We start from the raw sequence: 19,644 nt of genomic DNA on the forward strand, positions 1-19,644 counted from the left end.
GCACCAGGATTCACTATATACATAGTGAGTGATGCCAGACCTGTCTGAATCTGTCTGTCCAATGCATATGTTATAACAGTATGGGGTAATATACAGGTGTGTCAGGCTATCAGCACATATAGTAGATGGCATATTCCAATGCCCTGGGGGTGTGTATAATATATATTTAAGGGAGTGATATACAGTGATATATCAGCACATCCCTTTTCTAGCTATGTTAGATGTAGATGTAAGATCATGCTATTAATAGCGCATAGTCCCCTATTTGATCTGTATTATGATGCAGATATCAGTCATATTATTAGTGGTACATCCCTTGTGTTTTGATGCTGATATCGGATTATATTATTAGTAGCACATAATCCCTTATCTTCTTGTATTAAAGGTGGGCATGGAATAATATGTCATGTATTATGCTGAAATTTAGATGAAGCTTACATATGACATATAGTCATTGATTCCATGTGGATGTAGTGTTTTCAAACGATAAATCCATCTACATTCCTTCTGTAAAAGTAACCTGTCTAGGTTACCTCCTCTGATAGAGGGTCTGATCACTTCTATGACTTTGAATGTAATTTCATCTTGTTTATCTGTATGTTTTTCTCTCATATGTCTTGCTAAGCAAGTATCATCTTTCCTACGTATGTTGCCGATGTGGTCCAAGATTCTCCTCCGAAATTCCCGAATTGTTTTGCCTATATAGTTTTGCTCACAGGCACAGGTAGCCATGTAAATGACCCCCTTAGTTCTACAATTGGCAAATTCCCTATTTTCATAGATTTTTCCCGTCGCTGCACTGGTGAATGTGCTACTTTTAGCGATATATCTGCACGCCTTGCAGGCGCCGCATTTAAAGGTGCCTAATGGTCTATTAGGGAGCCATGTCGATTGGGAGGGAGGTTCATTGAAATGACTATGGACCAAACGGTCTTGAAGATTTTTTCCCCTCCTGAAAGTAATCAGTGGATGGGAATGTACTACTTTATTTAGATCTTGATCGGCCATTAGGATCCCCCAATATTTACATAGGATGTTTTTGACCTCCCTATGTCTGTGGTCAAAAGTACCTACTAGTCTAATTGGCGGGAGTGTCTCCACCTCTTTTGATTTGGGGACCAGTAAGCTTGTTCTGTTCACAGATAATGCATGATGATAAGCATCCCTCAATGTCCTATCTGGGTATCCTCTACTCCCAAATCTTTTACGAAGTTGTTGGGATTTCTCCATGAAGTCCCCCAGGTTGGAACAGTTTCGCCTGAGTCTTAAATACTGTCCTTTGGGGATCCCCCTTTTGAGAGGTACTGGGTGATGGCTATCCCATGCGAGTAGGTTATTAGTGGCCGTAGGTTTACGGAACAGGCTCGTGGTCAAGTTTCCCGTTGTGTTCTTAGTCACCGTAATGTCCAGAAAATTGATTGACGTTTCCCCTATCTCTGATGTGAAATATAGGCCTAAGTCGTTCACATTCAGATCGTCAACAAATTGATTAAAACGGTCGATAGAGTCATCCCATAGTATCAGCACGTCATCTATAAATCTTGCCCACAGAATGATGGACGAGGTATATGATGCCATGTTCTCTGCAAAGACCACCTGATCCTCCCACCAGCCCAGATATAAGTTAGCATAGCTGGGGGCACATGGGCTGCCCATAGCTGTACCTTTGAGCTGGTGGAAGAGTTGTCCCCCAAATAAAAAATTGTTTTTGGTGAGGACGAAGTTCAATAGGGTCAAAACCAGTTCATTATGCGCTTTGAATTGGATGCCTCGTGTTTCGAGAAAGCTCCGTACAGCCCCACATCCCTGTTCATGGGGTATGGAGCTGTACAGTGCCTCAACATCCAGGCTTGCCAGTAGTGCTCCAGATGGGAGCTCTATCCCCTCAAGTCTCTTAAGGATGTCTGTGGTGTCTCTTACATATGAGGGAAGACCCATAACGAAGTCCCGTAGTATATTATCCACATAAATACTGATGTTTTGGGATAAGCTGTCTATCCCTGAGACAATCGGTCGTCCTTTAAGGGGATTTAAGCCTTTATGTACTTTTGGCACACTGTAAAAGGTCGGAATCTGTGGATATTTTGGACTCATGAATTCAAATTCATGTTTATTGATGAGTTTGTCTTTCAGCGCTTGAAGCAAGATAACCTTAAGTTGTTCTATGTCCTCAGCCAAAGGGTTTTCGTTAAGCTTTCGATAATTTGTTTGGTCATTTAATATGCGTTGGCACATCATCTTATAGGTTACCACGTCCATTATCACTAGATTGCCCCCTTTGTCCGCGGGTTTCAGAATTATTGACTTGTCTCTTTCAAGTCTCAGCAGTGTAGCTGTCTCTTCAGATGTTAAATTGCTCCTATACTGGTTTATTTCCATGGGAGAACCCAGTTGTTCAATCTCTTTGGTGACCAATTGTACAAACAAATCAATATTATGTGTTTCTCCAAACGGCGCCGATTTTGTACTCTTATTTCTAAGTTTTGTGAAGGGGCCTTCCCCCGGGGTCCCCTCACTTTCCTGCCATAGTTCCATTAAATTCAGAAAATCGGGATAGTCTGTCTCCTCAATTCCTAGTTCCCTACATTGTTGTAAATCATGGTTCCTGTAGAACTTGGTCCATTTCAATTTTCTCGCAAATAAGTTCAAGTCTCTGACCCAATCAAATGTATTAAATCTAGTGGTGGGAACATACGTTAGTCCCTTGGTTAGCAACCTAGTTTCTTCCTCTGTCAAGATTTTATGAGAGATATTAATGATCTGCATCTTGTCACTATGCGTTTCCCCCTCTTTTCCACACCTAATAGGAGCGCTTTTTAATGCTGTGTAGATCTGGTCCGTAGTGTGTAGTTATCTAGCCCTACGCGTTTCCTTACTCATAAGTAACTCTGCAGTAATTCATCAGGGGCTCACAGAGTTAATAGATTAGACCTTCTGGCATTCCAGAGGTCTGTGTAGACAATGCACTGATTCTATGATCAAACGTGGACATAGTTGCTAGCCACTGTCAGTGGCAAAGTGTTCTGTCTTTTAAAGACCGAGTACCCTCCTCCTCATGAGCTCACTGTTATCTTCAGCCAATGATCTGGCATCACGTCTTTGCTAGAATCCCGCCCCGATTTTTGGGGGTGTGGCTGTGCTGGCCAATCAATGGTCTGCACCCTTGCAGCCTCCCTTGATGTCATGAGGGGGCGTGGTCCGAGTACCAGAATTATCATCCTCAGATATAGAGCCCCCTGACTCTGATGGGTCTGCCAAACAACAGTCAGGCTCAAGCTATAACAACTCCAGAATGGGACAAACCTATAGAGGATCTCAACGTAATAGAGGGCGACGATCTAGAAGGGGAAATCCTGGCAATAGGGATTTTTTAGGGACAAACTACCCCATAACCAATTACACACTACGGACCAGATCTACACAGCATTAAAAAGCGCTCCTATTAGGTGTGGAAAAGAGGGGGAAACGCATAGTGACAAGATGCAGATCATTAATATCTCTCATAAAATCTTGACAGAGGAAGAAACTAGGTTGCTAACCAAGGGACTAACGTATGTTCCCACCACTAGATTTAATACATTTGATTGGGTCAGAGACTTGAACTTATTTGCGAGAAAATTGAAATGGACCAAGTTCTACAGGAACCATGATTTACAACAATGTAGGGAACTAGGAATTGAGGAGACAGACTATCCCGATTTTCTGAATTTAATGGAACTATGGCAGGAAAGTGAGGGGACCCCGGGGGAAGGCCCCTTCACAAAACTTAGAAATAAGAGTACAAAATCGGCGCCGTTTGGAGAAACACATAATATTGATTTGTTTGTACAATTGGTCACCAAAGAGATTGAACAACTGGGTTCTCCCATGGAAATAAACCAGTATAGGAGCAATTTAACATCTGAAGAGACAGCTACACTGCTGAGACTTGAAAGAGACAAGTCAATAATTCTGAAACCCGCGGACAAAGGGGGCAATCTAGTGATAATGGACGTGGTAACCTATAAGATGATGTGCCAACGCATATTAAATGACCAAACAAATTATCGAAAGCTTAACGAAAACCCTTTGGCTGAGGACATAGAACAACTTAAGGTTATCTTGCTTCAAGCGCTGAAAGACAAACTCATCAATAAACATGAATTTGAATTCATGAGTCCAAAATATCCACAGATTCCGACCTTTTACAGTGTGCCAAAAGTACATAAAGGCTTAAATCCCCTTAAAGGACGACCGATTGTCTCAGGGATAGACAGCTTATCCCAAAACATCAGTATTTATGTGGATAATATACTACGGGACTTCGTTATGGGTCTTCCCTCATATGTAAGAGACACCACAGACATCCTTAAGAGACTTGAGGGGATAGAGCTCCCATCTGGAGCACTACTGGCAAGCCTGGATGTTGAGGCACTGTACAGCTCCATACCCCATGAACAGGGATGTGGGGCTGTACGGAGCTTTCTCGAAACACGAGGCATCCAATTCAAAGCGCATAATGAACTGGTTTTGACCCTATTGAACTTCGTCCTCACCAAAAACAATTTTTTATTTGGGGGACAACTCTTCCACCAGCTCAAAGGTACAGCTATGGGCAGCCCATGTGCCCCCAGCTATGCTAACTTATATCTGGGCTGGTGGGAGGATCAGGTGGTCTTTGCAGAGAACATGGCATCATATACCTCGTCCATCATTCTGTGGGCAAGATTTATAGATGACGTGCTGATACTATGGGATGACTCTATCGACCGTTTTAATCAATTTGTTGACGATCTGAATGTGAACGACTTAGGCCTATATTTCACATCAGAGATAGGGGAAACGTCAATCAATTTTCTGGACATTACGGTGACTAAGAACACAACGGGAAACTTGACCACGAGCCTGTTCCGTAAACCTACGGCCACTAATAACCTACTCGCATGGGATAGCCATCACCCAGTACCTCTCAAAAGGGGGATCCCCAAAGGACAGTATTTAAGACTCAGGCGAAACTGTTCCAACCTGGGGGACTTCATGGAGAAATCCCAACAACTTCGTAAAAGATTTGGGAGTAGAGGATACCCAGATAGGACATTGAGGGATGCTTATCATCATGCATTATCTGTGAACAGAACAAGCTTACTGGTCCCCAAATCAAAAGAGGTGGAGACACTCCCGCCAATTAGACTAGTAGGTACTTTTGACCACAGACATAGGGAGGTCAAAAACATCCTATGTAAATATTGGGGGATCCTAATGGCCGATCAAGATCTAAATAAAGTAGTACATTCCCATCCACTGATTACTTTCAGGAGGGGAAAAAATCTTCAAGACCGTTTGGTCCATAGTCATTTCAATGAACCTCCCTCCCAATCGACATGGCTCCCTAATAGACCATTAGGCACCTTTAAATGCGGCGCCTGCAAGGCGTGCAGATATATCGCTAAAAGTAGCACATTCACCAGTGCAGCGACGGGAAAAATCTATGAAAATAGGGAATTTGCCAATTGTAGAACTAAGGGGGTCATTTACATGGCTACCTGTGCCTGTGAGCAAAACTATATAGGCAAAACAATTCGGGAATTTCGGAGGAGAATCTTGGACCACATCGGCAACATACGTAGGAAAGATGATACTTGCTTAGCAAGACATATGAGAGAAAAACATACAGATAAACAAGATGAAATTACATTCAAAGTCATAGAAGTGATCAGACCCTCTATCAGAGGAGGTAACCTAGACAGGTTACTTTTACAGAAGGAATGTAGATGGATTTATCGTTTGAAAACACTACATCCACATGGAATCAATGACTATATGTCATATGTAAGCTTCATCTAAATTTCAGCATAATACATGACATATTATTCCATGCCCACCTTTAATACAAGAAGATAAGGGATTATGTGCTACTAATAATATAATCCGATATCAGCATCAAAACACAAGGGATGTACCACTAATAATATGACTGATATCTGCATCATAATACAGATCAAATAGGGGACTATGCGCTATTAATAGCATGATCTTACATCTACATCTAACATAGCTAGAAAAGGGATGTGCTGATATATCACTGTATATCACTCCCTTAAATATATATTATACACACCCCCAGGGCATTGGAATATGCCATCTACTATATGTGCTGATAGCCTGACACACCTGTATATTACCCCATACTGTTATAACATATGCATTGGACAGACAGATTCAGACAGGTCTGGCATCACTCACTATGTATATAGTGAATCCTGGTGCTGTCCCTCTGCTCTAACGTGGAGGAACAGTCTGTACAGCACATTCCTGCAGTTTAGTGTGGAGAGACAGGGCATGCCCATTTCCAACAGGGCTGACTCTGGTACTCGGACCACGCCCCCTCATGACATCAAGGGAGGCTGCAAGGGTGCAGACCATTGATTGGCCAGCACAGCCACACCCCCAAAAATCGGGGCGGGATTCTAGCAAAGACGTGATGCCAGATCATTGGCTGAAGATAACAGTGAGCTCATGAGGAGGAGGGTACTCGGTCTTTAAAAGACAGAACACTTTGCCACTGACAGTGGCTAGCAACTATGTCCACGTTTGATCATAGAATCAGTGCATTGTCTACACAGACCTCTGGAATGCCAGAAGGTCTAATCTATTAACTCTGTGAGCCCCTGATGAATTACTGCAGAGTTACTTATGAGTAAGGAAACGCGTAGGGCTAGATAACTACAGATAGGCAGGATTAGTGTGTTGCTAAACACGAGATCCTCACAGTGGAATCCACAGCAGCAGCAGCTGAAGCTATATCAGCTACTGGCACACACTGGGCTTGATAAAGCAGCTGATCTGCTAATAAGAGAGCTGCACAGACATCTCTATAGCAGCAGTAGCTGAAATACAAGAGATTCATATAGAGGAACTCCTAGAGCAGCTGCTCATGTTGCTTCAGTTCCTGGCACACATCTTGTGACAAGGAGGCTACCGGTCCCAACTTGGAACAAAAATATTTAAACATAATATTTTTTGAATAACTATAAAAAAATATAAAAATATAAAAATAAATAAAAACCAGGAAAATGCTAAAATAAATTATAAATACTAGAGTGTGATGGTATTAACCATTTAAATCTCATCCTTGTCCTGTCTGAACTTATTACATATGTCAATGTAAAGTGCGCAAGCGCTAGTGAACGAACCTTATGGATACAATTGTATCACTATCTGAAATTGCTTTAAAAAAAGAAATAAATCTCACATTAAAGGTTAGGTTCTAACCAAAAAATTCCCATTGGTATTCATCCAGTGAAACACATATATTACTCAAGGGAAAAACCACGTATATTTACTATTGAACAGTGAATAATAGAAGGCAGTATTATAGTATTTATATTCTTGTATATAGAAGGCAGTATTATAGTAGTTATATTCTTGTATATAGAAGGCAGTATTATAGTAGTTATATTCTTGTATATAGGGCAGTATTATAGTAGTTATATTCTTGTATATAGAAGGCAGTATTATAGTAGTTATATTCTTGTATATAGGGGGCAGTATTATAGTAGTTATATTCTTGTATATAGGGGGCAGTATTATAGTAGTTATATTCTTGTACATAGGGGGCAGTATTATAGTATTTATATTCTTGTATATAGAAGGCAGTATTATAGTAGTTATATTCTTGTATATAGAAGGCAGTATTATAGTAGTTATATTTTTGTATATAGGAGTAGTACTATAGTAGTTATATTCTTGTATATAGAAGGCAGTATTTTAGTAGTTATATTCTTGTATATAGGGGGCAGTATTATAGTAGTTATATTCTTGTATATAGGGGGCAGTATTATAGTAGTTATATTCTTGTATATAGGGGCGGTATTATAGTAGTTATATTCTTGTATATAGGAGCAGTATTATAGTAGTTATATTCTTGTACATAAGGGCAGTATTATAGTAGTTATATTCTTATATATAGGAGGCAGTATTATAGTAGTTATATTCTTGTATATAGGGGGCAGTAATATAGTAGTTTTATTCTTGTATATAGGAGCAGTATTATAGTAGTTATAATCTTGTATATAGGAGCAGTATTATAGTAGTTATATTCTTGTATATAGGGCACAGTTTTATAGTAGTTATATTCTTGTACATAGGGACAGTATTACAGTAGTTATATTTTTGTACATAGGGATCAGTATTATAGTAGTTATTTTCTTGTATATAGGAGCAGTATTATAGTAGTTATATTCTTGTACATAGGGGGCAGTATTATAATAGTTATATTCTTGTACATAGGGGGGTAGTATTATAGTAGTTATATTCTTGTATATAGAAGCAGTATTATAGTAGTTATATTCTTGTATGTAGGGGGCAGTATTATAGTAGTTATATTCTTGTATATAGGGGCAGTATTTTAGCAGTTGTTTTCTTGTACATAGGGGGCAGTATTATAGTAGTTATATTTTTGTACATAGGGGCAGTATTATAATAGTTATATTTTTGTACATAGGGATCAGTATTATAGTAGTTATTTTTTTTTATATAGGGGGCAGTATTATAGTAGTTATATTCTTGTATATAGGGGCAGTATTATAGTAGTTATATTCTTGTATATAGGTGGCAGTATTATAGTAGTTATATTCTTGTATATAGGTGGCAGTATTATAGTAGTTATATTCTTGTATATTGGGGGCAGTATTATAGTAGTTATATTCTTGTATACAGGGGGCAGTATTATAGTAGTTATATTCTTGTATATAGGGCCAGTATTATAGGAGTTATATTCTTGTATATAGGGGCAGTATTATAGTAGTTATATTCTTGTATATAGGGCAGTATTATAGTAGTTATATTCTTGTATATAGAAGGCAGTATTATAGTAGTTATATTTTTGTATATAGAAGGCAGTATTTTAGTAGTTATATTCTTGTATATAGGGGGCAGTATTATAGTAGTTATATTCTTGTATATAGGGGGCAGTATTATAGTAGTTATATTCTTGTACATAGGGGGCAGTATTATAGTATTTATATTCTTGTATATAGAAGGCAGTATTATAGTAGTTATATTCTTGTATATAGAAGGCAGTATTATAGTAGTTATATTTTTGTATATAGGAGTAGTACTATAGTAGTTATATTCTTGTATATAGAAGGCAGTATTTTAGTAGTTATATTCTTGTATATAGGGGGCAGTATTATAGTAGTTATATTCTTGTATATAGGGGGCAGTATTATAGTAGTTATATTCTTGTATATAGGGGCGGTATTATAGTAGTTATATTCTTGTATATAGGAGCAGTATTATAGTAGTTATATTCTTGTACATAAGGGCAGTATTATAGTAGTTATATTCTTATATATAGGAGGCAGTATTATAGTAGTTATATTCTTGTATATAGGGGGCAGTAATATAGTAGTTTTATTCTTGTATATAGGAGCAGTATTATAGTAGTTATAATCTTGTATATAGGAGCAGTATTATAGTAGTTATATTCTTGTATATAGGGCACAGTTTTATAGTAGTTATATTCTTGTACATAGGGACAGTATTACAGTAGTTATATTTTTGTACATAGGGATCAGTATTATAGTAGTTATTTTCTTGTATATAGGAGCAGTATTATAGTAGTTATATTCTTGTACATAGGGGGCAGTATTATAATAGTTATATTCTTGTACATAGGGGGGTAGTATTATAGTAGTTATATTCTTGTATATAGAAGCAGTATTATAGTAGTTATATTCTTGTATGTAGGGGGCAGTATTATAGTAGTTATATTCTTGTATATAGGGGCAGTATTTTAGCAGTTGTTTTCTTGTACATAGGGGGCAGTATTATAGTAGTTATATTTTTGTACATAGGGGCAGTATTATAATAGTTATATTTTTGTACATAGGGATCAGTATTATAGTAGTTATTTTTTTTTATATAGGGGGCAGTATTATAGTAGTTATATTCTTGTATATAGGGGCAGTATTATAGTAGTTATATTCTTGTATATAGGTGGCAGTATTATAGTAGTTATATTCTTGTATATAGGTGGCAGTATTATAGTAGTTATATTCTTGTATATTGGGGGCAGTATTATAGTAGTTATATTCTTGTATACAGGGGGCAGTATTATAGTAGTTATATTCTTGTATATAGGGCCAGTATTATAGGAGTTATATTCTTGTGTATAGGAGCAGTATTTTAGTCGTTATATTCTTGTACATAGGGGGCAGAAGTACAGCAGTAATTTTCTTATACACTATGGGGCAGCATTATAGCTGTTATTTTTTCGTACACCAGGGGCAATGTTACATCTGTTATTTTTTTGTACAGATAAGAACATATCAATTATATGTTACCTTATAGGATTCTGTGCTTGTCCAGTTTTGGCTCCGTAATTCTGCATTGTATGCATTTACCAGTAGAAAGGCACTGAATTATGCATTATAGGGTCTCCACTAAGTTACAAAATGTATGTCAGTTCTCATGGGCCGACAGTTGACTTGTGTATCAGCTCTGGATAAGATGTTGTGTATCAGGCGAAATGTCAGCTCTAGATATCACTGAACTATAAAATATGATGTAATTCAGAAACGGTACGAGAAATATTAAGGATTTACAAAATTATGGATACCTGGTTTATACACAAACCAATTTATGTTCTTTGGTTTATATATGTCTTTCTCTTACGTAGGGTAAGAGTTTCAAGGACGGTGAAAGACGGTGGGATAAAGACAAATTTCCTGACAGCCATACATCTGAAGACTCTGCCCAGTAAGTGTTGTCATGAGCATATGGAGCCTTGTATAGATGTCTGTGTGATGTTTACCTACCGTCTCCCTCGGATGTGGAGGTGTTCTTATTTCTGCTGATCTTGTTCTATTATTTGTTAATTTCTTACTTCTTTGCTGGAAGCTACAGACTTAATTCTTGTAGTTTCTCTGCTTCAATGGCCTATGGTAACACTTTCTCGTAGCTTGCTTTAGATTGGATAGTTCCCTGTGTGAGGTGTTGTACTGGCTCTCCACCCCGTGTGTGGTGTACATTCATACCGAGTACAAATAATCATACCATATAGCGCCATGTTATGTGCCATACATGTGCCCAAATAACAGTGCCATACATAAGCTAAATAACACTTCCATAGAGTTATCTAGATAACAATGCCTAACAAGAAATGCTAAACAATGCCCCAAAAAATACCACCATAATCTGCTCAAATTATACCACCATACAGTGACCCAATAACAGGTTTATACATAATGTAAACTCATAACAGAGACATACAATGTCTAAATAATACTCCTATTCAAGTAAAATTAAGAGTTATGATTGTCATAAGCTGTCTGAGGCGCCCCTTTTATGAGATAGCACAGGTTGCACACCCCTAAGCTCAGCCCTGGACCTCCCGTCCTGTGTTCTGGCAAGTTCATTACTATCATTGGGGCATTGTATAGCCCAATTCCCAATCCACATGTGGATACACACAAGTCTACACATATGGACCCACAAGAGGCAGTTAGTATGTGGATAGACAAAGGAGGTAAAGAAATGGATCCAGCGCTGGAATTTGGTGCACCTGTTAAAAACGGGAAACTTCTTCCAAATTTTATTTTCATAAGGTTTAAAAGCAGTGAAATGTAGTAAGTACGGGTTTAGTCCAGAGTACAAAGGATGATTGGCAAAATAGGCAGTAGCCTACGCGTTTCAGACGCTTTCTGCGTCCTTAGTCATGGCTTGTAGTCTAAGGACGCAGAAAGCGTCTGAAACGCGTAGGCTACTGCCTATTTTGCCAATCATCCTTTGTACTCTGGACTAAACCCGTACTTATTACATTTCACTGCTTTTAAACCTTATGAAAATAAAACTTGGAAGAAGTTTCCCGTTTTTAACAGATGCACCAAATTCCAGCGCTGGATCCATTTCTTTACCTCCTTTGTCTATGCAAATTCATGTGCCGACACGAGGACCCTAGCGCTAACCACCATACCTGTGATAAGGTGAGCTGGAGGAACCCTCCTACATTTTTTGTTTTAGTATGTGGATATTGATGTGGATGGTCATTTGGATCCAAATAATGGATGAATGATTAATTGGGTTACAGAAAGTATGGTCATGTGGCACAAAGAAGTTGCCAGTAATGGGCCTGATACTTCCACAGCTGATAGCACAGAGGTACAATATTTTTTATAACTTTTCTAGGTGTTCTCCTTTACAGTCAAATTATAAGGTTGGGAATTTATTTTACACTGTGACATCTTTTGTCGATGGTTGATATGTTCTGTATATTAGTGTCTGATGCGAGTCTTAATTCAAAGTCTATAACCTTGTGTTTCTATCTCTGCAGAGAACCAGATTTTGTAGTCATCTCGAGGAGCCGGAACTCACTCTAGTGTAGATATGTGACTAACACCCGCAAAGAAAGTGTATTCAGCTCTACTGAGAGACATCTCTACGGAAATAGGCTGAACAGTAAACTTTTGTCAGAATGGAAGAGTTGCCGTTTTAAGGACTGTCCACCGGGGACAGTCTTATTCTGATAGAAGATTTTTGAGATCTGTGGACTGTATGGCAGAGGATTGGAACATACAATACAGTGCACCCTCTTCTTCAGATGGCAGCTTGTTCATGATAAACTCTCTGGAGGCTACTTGGTATTATCCAGATTGAGGAGCCCCCTTCTGGCCGCTGTGGTCAGGCTGGAGTTCAGTGAACAATTTTTTTTGCTGCTATCACATAGACTTTTCTTCAAAGGACAATGCAATACACGCCTGCTGTTCTCACACACCAGCCGATAACAGGCAAAAGGTTCACGCAATACGTTGTGGCATTCAACAGTTAAGCACAATTTTTTATGTAGCTCTCTATATGTTCATATCAAATCGCTAACAAAGCAGTTCATGAAGCTAAATAAGGTCCAGCATCTCCCAGGAGCCACCTGTCTTCTGCCCTCCCTCAGCACATGCATGCTACCATATGGATTTCTAAATGGTGCTGGGGCTGGGTGCCATATTTCAAGGACAGCAGTACACTGCCATGTAGTTACAATGTGGGTTTATGAACAGATCCTGACGGTTACGCCATTTTTACATTGTCCATAATCACTGGTCAATAGGTGGTGGGTACAGACCACCGGATACTTCTCTGATCTTTTTCATCTTGTCTTTCCTTTCAATAGTGCCTGGTCTAATCTCCTCATATGGTCTGGTGATGTCCTGTATGGTGTGACTCATTATGTCCTCCTACACTTGGTTATAGATATCAGATATTTATTTGCAGATAAATCCATTTTTATTTTATTTTTGCTGATGTTCTTATGTCTGAGGCAGGCCATAGACATTACACTGGTGGCAGATCCTACTAAAAATAGATGTATCTGATAATAAATATCTCATGTCTATGACCATTTTTAGTCTCATGTAATTGACCTGACTACTTCCATGTTTTGTGACTGGAGTGGCCTCCTAGGTTTTGTCTGGCTGTACACACCTTTTGTTTTCCTCCTTGTAGTCTGACTGGATTGATCTCCTTGATCTTGTCTGGCTGTACTGATCGTTGTCTCATGTGACTGCCCTGACTTCTTCCATATTGTGTCACTCTTTACACTACCATAGATAAAAAAAATAATTATATATTTGATTATATTATCTACATTTTAAATATAGACCTCTTATTTCTGACATTGAGGAGATTTTGTTCTAATGGATCTCCCTCTGTAGATGGCTGATCTCTTCCTCTGGTGACGGCTGATCTCATCTGTAGACAACTGATCTCTACCTTTGTAAATGGCTGATCTCTTCCTTTGTAAATGACTAATCTCCTCTTTAGACGATTCCTATAGACGACTGATTTACTCCTCTATAGACGGCTGATCTCCTCCTCTGTAGACAGTTGATCTCCTCCTCTGTAGACGGCTGATCTCCTCCTCTGTAGACGGCTGATCTCCTCCTCTGTAGACGGCTGATCTCCTCCTCTGTAGACGGCTGATCTCCTCCTCTGTAGACGGCTGATCTCCTCCTCTGTAGACGGCTGATCTCTTCTTCGTTAGACGGCTGATCTCTGCTTCTGTAGACAGCTGGTCTCCTCCTCTGTAGACGGCTGATCTCCTCCTCTGTAGATGGCTGATCTCTTCCGTAGACGGCTGATCTCTTGCTCTGGTAATGACTGATCTCTTCTGTAGACAGCTGATCTCCTCCTTTGTAGAGGTCTGGACTACTCTGTAGAGGATCCGTTTAGATGACTGATTTACTTCTCAGTAGACAGTTGATCTCCTCTGTAGATGGCTGATCTCCACTGTAGACAGCTGGTCTCCTCGTTTACAGAGGAGAAGATCAGCCACCTACAGAGGAGGAGATCAGCTTTCTACAAAGGAGGAGATCAGTCTACAGAGGAGGACACCAGCCGTCTACAGCGATGGTGGTCGGCCGTCTACAGCGATGGAGGTCGGCCGTCTACAGCGATGGAGGTCGGACGTCTACAGAGATGGAGGTCGGACGTCTGGAGAGGAGGAGATCAGCCACCTACAGACGGCTGTTTTCCTGCTCTGTAGACGGCTGATCTCTTCCTCTGCAGACAATCCCTATAGACGACTGATTTATTCCTCTGTAGATGGTTGATTGATTTCCTCCTCTATAGACGGCTGATCTCTTCACTCCACAGTTTGCTTTTTTGCACAGATTATTTTTTTTATTGCCTAATTTTCTTCCACAGCGATAACTACAGAGCAGCAGGTTAAGCTGTAGGGTAACAAGGGAATGCTACTAACATGAGTTATGAGAGACATCACATCACAAATAAGTAGTGGATGTAACTAAAGGAATCTGTTATAAAGCCTGATCCACACATGATTTCCTGGTGATTCTGACGTAATAGTTGCATCAATATTAGTAAAAACAATAGAAATAATACCGAGACCCCAGTGTTGTGTTATACATCGGAGTCCGGATAACATTAAACCTTTCACTTAAAGGGGTTTTCCAATTTTGGTTTTCTTCTGACTTATCCTCTGAGTGACTGGAGATTGTGCTGTTGGGTGGAGTCCTTTATGGCCAGAATTTTGGGTACCACCAGAACATGTCCATTACCATATCAGGAAATCATTTATATTTAATGCGGAAGGGGGTGACCAAGTTCTTATAGATTAAACCCGGTCGAGTTAAAGGCTGAGGTTACTGTGTACTTATGTATTGAGAACCAGTAAGCAGGGACTAGTCAACTATTAGGGTATGTTCACACGCTGAGCCAAAAACGTCTGAAAATACGGAGCTGTTTTCAAGGGAAAACAGCACCTGATTTTCAGACGTTTTTGGAGCTGTTTTCAATAGAGTCTATTAGAAAACGGCTCCAAAAACGTCCCAAGAAGTGTCCTGCACTTCTTTTGACGAGGCTGTAATTTTACGTGTCATCTTTTGACAGCGACGCGTAAAATGACAGGTCGTCGGCACAGTACATCGGCAAACCCATTGAAAGCAATATGCAGATGTTTGCCGACGTATTGGAGCCGTCTTTTCAGGTGTAATTCGAGGCGTAAAACGCCTCCATTACGCCTGAAAATAGGTCGTGTGAACCCAGCCTTAAAGAACGCTTTGGCATGGCGGAGGCAGAAAGAGGATCAGGAGCAGATTACAGATGATAAAGTAGTACTACTACAAAACTATCAGGACAATGATGAAAGGCCCCCAAAATACACACTCACCAATAAACTCTAATTCTGATCATGAGGGTAGACGAAACGATCTATGTTCTCCAAATCTTCACTGGTAATGGACAATACCTTCACTTCCAAAACCTCAAGCTTCTACAGTGAATTCTCTGAAAACCCCTCTAAGGCTGTGTTTACATGTCGCAGCCAATTTGCATTTTTTTCAGCAACTTTTGTAAAATTGAGGCAAATCGGCAAAAACCACGACGTGTGAACACAGCCCAAAGGGTTTGCTTACATGTATATGAGGTCCGTGCTCACTTCTATTCTATTTATGCCAAAAACAGGACCGTATCCCAGTCTTGAAGAAGGATAAAGACCCAAAGGAAGGAGTTGAAATAACTCCCCTTCTCTCTTTTGATGGAATCCATTATCGTTTTTGGCAAAAAGAAAACGTAACAATAATGTAATTGGAGCTCAAAGTAAATCTAGAAGACGTGCTGGCCAGTACTTAAAGATGGGGTAAAATGAGGAGGAAGGGTGTGGATGTGGGGCAAGGAGATTATGGATGGGGAAAAGGAATGTAGAATTAGTATGGTGCCCAATGCCCCAAAAATTCTTGTCCATTTTTCTCATCTCCAAAAGTTGGAAGATATATGTTAAAGTCAATGGTGAATTTGAAAAATTAGTTGCAAAAATCGGAGCCCATTTTCTTTTATTCATGGCTCTCCCAGAACCCCGACCCCACAAATCTTATCCAATGACATGATGATGGAAACCCCCTTTAAGTGCCCTCTAATCTATTACTAATATTGATAGACATGCAAATGTTCCTTTTTTTCCACCTTGGCAGATGTTGAGGTTCTGACTACAGTGCACATCAATGGGAAAAAGGGGCAGGAAGCCTGCTGTGCGCCGGGGAATATCTTCCCTTCATATTGCACTGTATCTCAGATATATTCTGTTGTCATAAGCTCCTATTACATCGGTATTATAAATCTTATTAGTGGCTCTTTTATATGACACAGCTTCTAAGGCCCGCTTTAGTCGGCAAACAATGGACAATGTTTCTAATACCACCTCAATGATGATGAGCGGCTCTATCTGCCTAAACCGCTGATTATTTCGGCCCATAGAATGCAATGGGAAAATCAATTGACCAAGTTTTGTCACTTCACTTTTGAACATCATTTACCAGGTAAAGCTCCAATGTAAGTTTGTAAATCTTTTGATTTTTTTTCAGGTCTTATACTACAGTCACTCCCAGAGCTGTAATCACGATTCTGCAGGCTGACACTTCGAATCCATCAGCTACTGATAGACACACTCCTAGTTGCATGGTTGAGATCCCATAATCCACTGGACGCAGTAGGCCTCATGCTACATACTACATCAGTAAGCCAGTAGGTCTCATACTACATCTTCCACAATGCACTACAGCAAGACATGAACCAGCAGATGGCAGTAGTGAGATGTGAAGTCCTGAAACCAAAAAGTGAAAAACTCCGCACAATGATTGATGCAGCTCTGGATGTGGCTGGAGTATAAGAGATTACGTAACGACAGACCTGTGACTGCAGTTCTGGATGTGAATGGAGTAAAAGAAACAATTTTTTTTTAGTTATACGATCAGTATGTGTTGAAATAGGATTTATTTTGTATGTTTTAGACCCCCATAAATTTACTGTCTTGACTCTCCTCCCCCATCCCGTGTCCAGTACATAGAGCAGCCTGTATATACGTGTAATGATGGATATGGACAGTATCTGTCCTCATGGAACATGGTATTAATCTGTATATCTAAGTTAGATGAATCTTCGTCACTTTCCATGTCGGTTTGTTGTATAAATTCAGGTATCGGAGATTGTCGCCATAAAACTCATCGCTATCGGTGCTCATGTATCACCGGTCACAGTCACTGTGACAGTCCACTACTCATCTGACTGGTAGCCATATACATCAGTTTCCTCATTGTCATTCGGTGCCTCGTATTTCAGTTTGCCCCTGTTGTTGCCTCCCCTCCCCCACATTATTATGTCTATTAATCATTTGTGTTCTGTATATAGAAATATATCAGTCTGTGCTCTTTTTTTTTTTTTTTGCTTCTTGTGTATCCAGCAAGCAACAGACACTTTTAATTGTAAAAATAAACCTAAAGTGACGAAAATTATTTATACCGCGCGGCCGCGTTCCATTATTATATCACTGCCGTTTCTTGTATGATATTTTATATATTAATTATATGTAGTACTATATTCTATATAACGGTTTTCTTCCAGGCTGTGCCCTCCACTGGAATGAATGTAAGTCCTTAGAGGATAAGTTTGATGTTAGTGTAGGGGTACCTTCCCCTTCTGTACTAATCCAAGTAGCCACCAGAGGTGCATGTGGGCTGTCGTCTTCCATGGTAGTCACAGTAGCCACCAAAAGAGCATGTGGATAACTCCTTCCCTGGTAGTCACAGAAATCACAGGGGTAGAAGATTGTCAATAATATAGGGAAGAGCGAGGACTAAGCCGGGGAAGGTGGGTGACCCGGTGACCAGAAGACAGCCCCAAAATGGCTGATTACTGCTAATGTAAGAAATGAAATACTCTAGTCCAAGTAAAGATGACACTCATGTCAAATTGTATTATTTGCTTTCACTATAAAACAGAATATTCTGGTAATATATATATGCAAAGAATAGTGACACAAAAGCTTGCACTCAAGAGGACGACCTTATAGTGTTAGCTACAACATTAGTATAAGCTGCGGAGGAGGCAATAAGCCGAAATAGTACCAGGACCATCACATGAAGTGTTCCAGACTTCAGAAGACTCCAGTTACCTTACTAGGGTCAGTGTTCTGACATTTTTTATTATTAGGATGCTGGATGTTAAAGGGACAGACACCGCGAGACGCCTGTCACCACCGGAAGCATTTTCTATGAAGAATAATGTTCCCACTTCTGCAATGTTGATTATTATTCCTAAGTAATAACGCTGGAGGAAAAAAGTTCTGCAACTTTACAATAGTTCACCATTTTAAAGATCTCCGTTTGCGGTCGTTGAATGGGAACATTCATTGTTTACTTTCAGAAAATAAAAACTTTGATGGATTTGATACAATGTATCAGTATTGGCAGTCCCCCAAATCTCTAATGCTGGACTCCATGCTGATACATCCCAGGCTGTGTTCACATGTGTCTGTTTAGAACGGAAACAGGACGCAGTGGTGGATGTGTCGTACAAAAGATACCCCTGGCACCTCACAGGCCTCATTGACTTATAATGGGGTCCATCAAGTACCGTCATTTTAACGAGAAGAATGTTTATACTGTGGAAATGGTGAAGAATTGAAACAAAAAGTACAAATTTGCCAAACTGTGACGGCTTTAGGGCAGGGAACCACCTCTACATGATCTCATTCCACCACTGTCCTATATTTTGTTGTCAAGAGAATTCAATGTCCTCCAGCGTTTTAGAGCCACATGGGACATATGACGAGAGCAGCGTCTTCACATGGGGGTGCAGCTGCTCTGCAGTGGACATAGGGCGCTGTCCCCCCCCCCCCTCATGTGACTTCCCAATCTATGAGGTCATGAGCATAGAGATGAATGTAGACCAGGGGTGGGCAAACTTTTTGACTCGCGGGCCACAATGGGTTCTAAAATTTGACAGAGGGGCCGGGCCAGGAGCATTTGGAGGGAGTGTTTGGGCCGGATATACTAAAGCATTAAATGTAATGTGTGCAAACCTCATAGCACAGTAAGAACACTACAACCCAATTTATTAACTGTCTTTCAAATGTGAAAAATAGCCCTTATCAGTTAATAAATTTGTCTCAAGGAATATGCAAGATATGGCATTTACATACTATTTCGCAGATACTGGGAGGAGGAAATGTAAATAGATTAAAATAACATACGCACTGTGATTTATCAAGAAAAAAGTTCTGTTGACTCTGTAAATTAGCTGCCAACCTCTGAGCAGTAGCCGCCCGTTCTTGTGTTGACTGCTTGCTAGCATAGTTTGCATGCTTCGTGGCAAAGTGAC

General features: G+C 39.8%; 1 protein-coding gene across 2 annotated transcripts in view; it reads left to right on the forward strand.

Annotated features, from left to right (window-relative positions):
* The window catches only part of IL11RA (interleukin 11 receptor subunit alpha), a 155,881-nt gene extending 138,107 nt beyond the window's left edge, over positions 1 to 17,774 (forward strand). For both annotated transcript variants that reach the window (XM_075842706.1, XM_075842699.1), the window contains exons 11-12: positions 10,661 to 10,740; positions 12,314 to 17,774. In XM_075842706.1, the coding sequence (XP_075698821.1) occupies positions 10,661 to 10,740; positions 12,314 to 12,330 (97 nt within the window). In that variant the 3' untranslated portion in view covers positions 12,331 to 17,774. The remainder of the gene's footprint in view (positions 1 to 10,660; positions 10,741 to 12,313) is intronic.
* Positions 17,775 to 19,644: the final 1,870 nt, after the last annotated feature.

This window comes from Rhinoderma darwinii, chromosome 1, assembly GCF_050947455.1.
Source record: "Rhinoderma darwinii isolate aRhiDar2 chromosome 1, aRhiDar2.hap1, whole genome shotgun sequence".
Classification (NCBI taxonomy): Eukaryota; Metazoa; Chordata; class Amphibia; order Anura; family Rhinodermatidae; genus Rhinoderma; species Rhinoderma darwinii.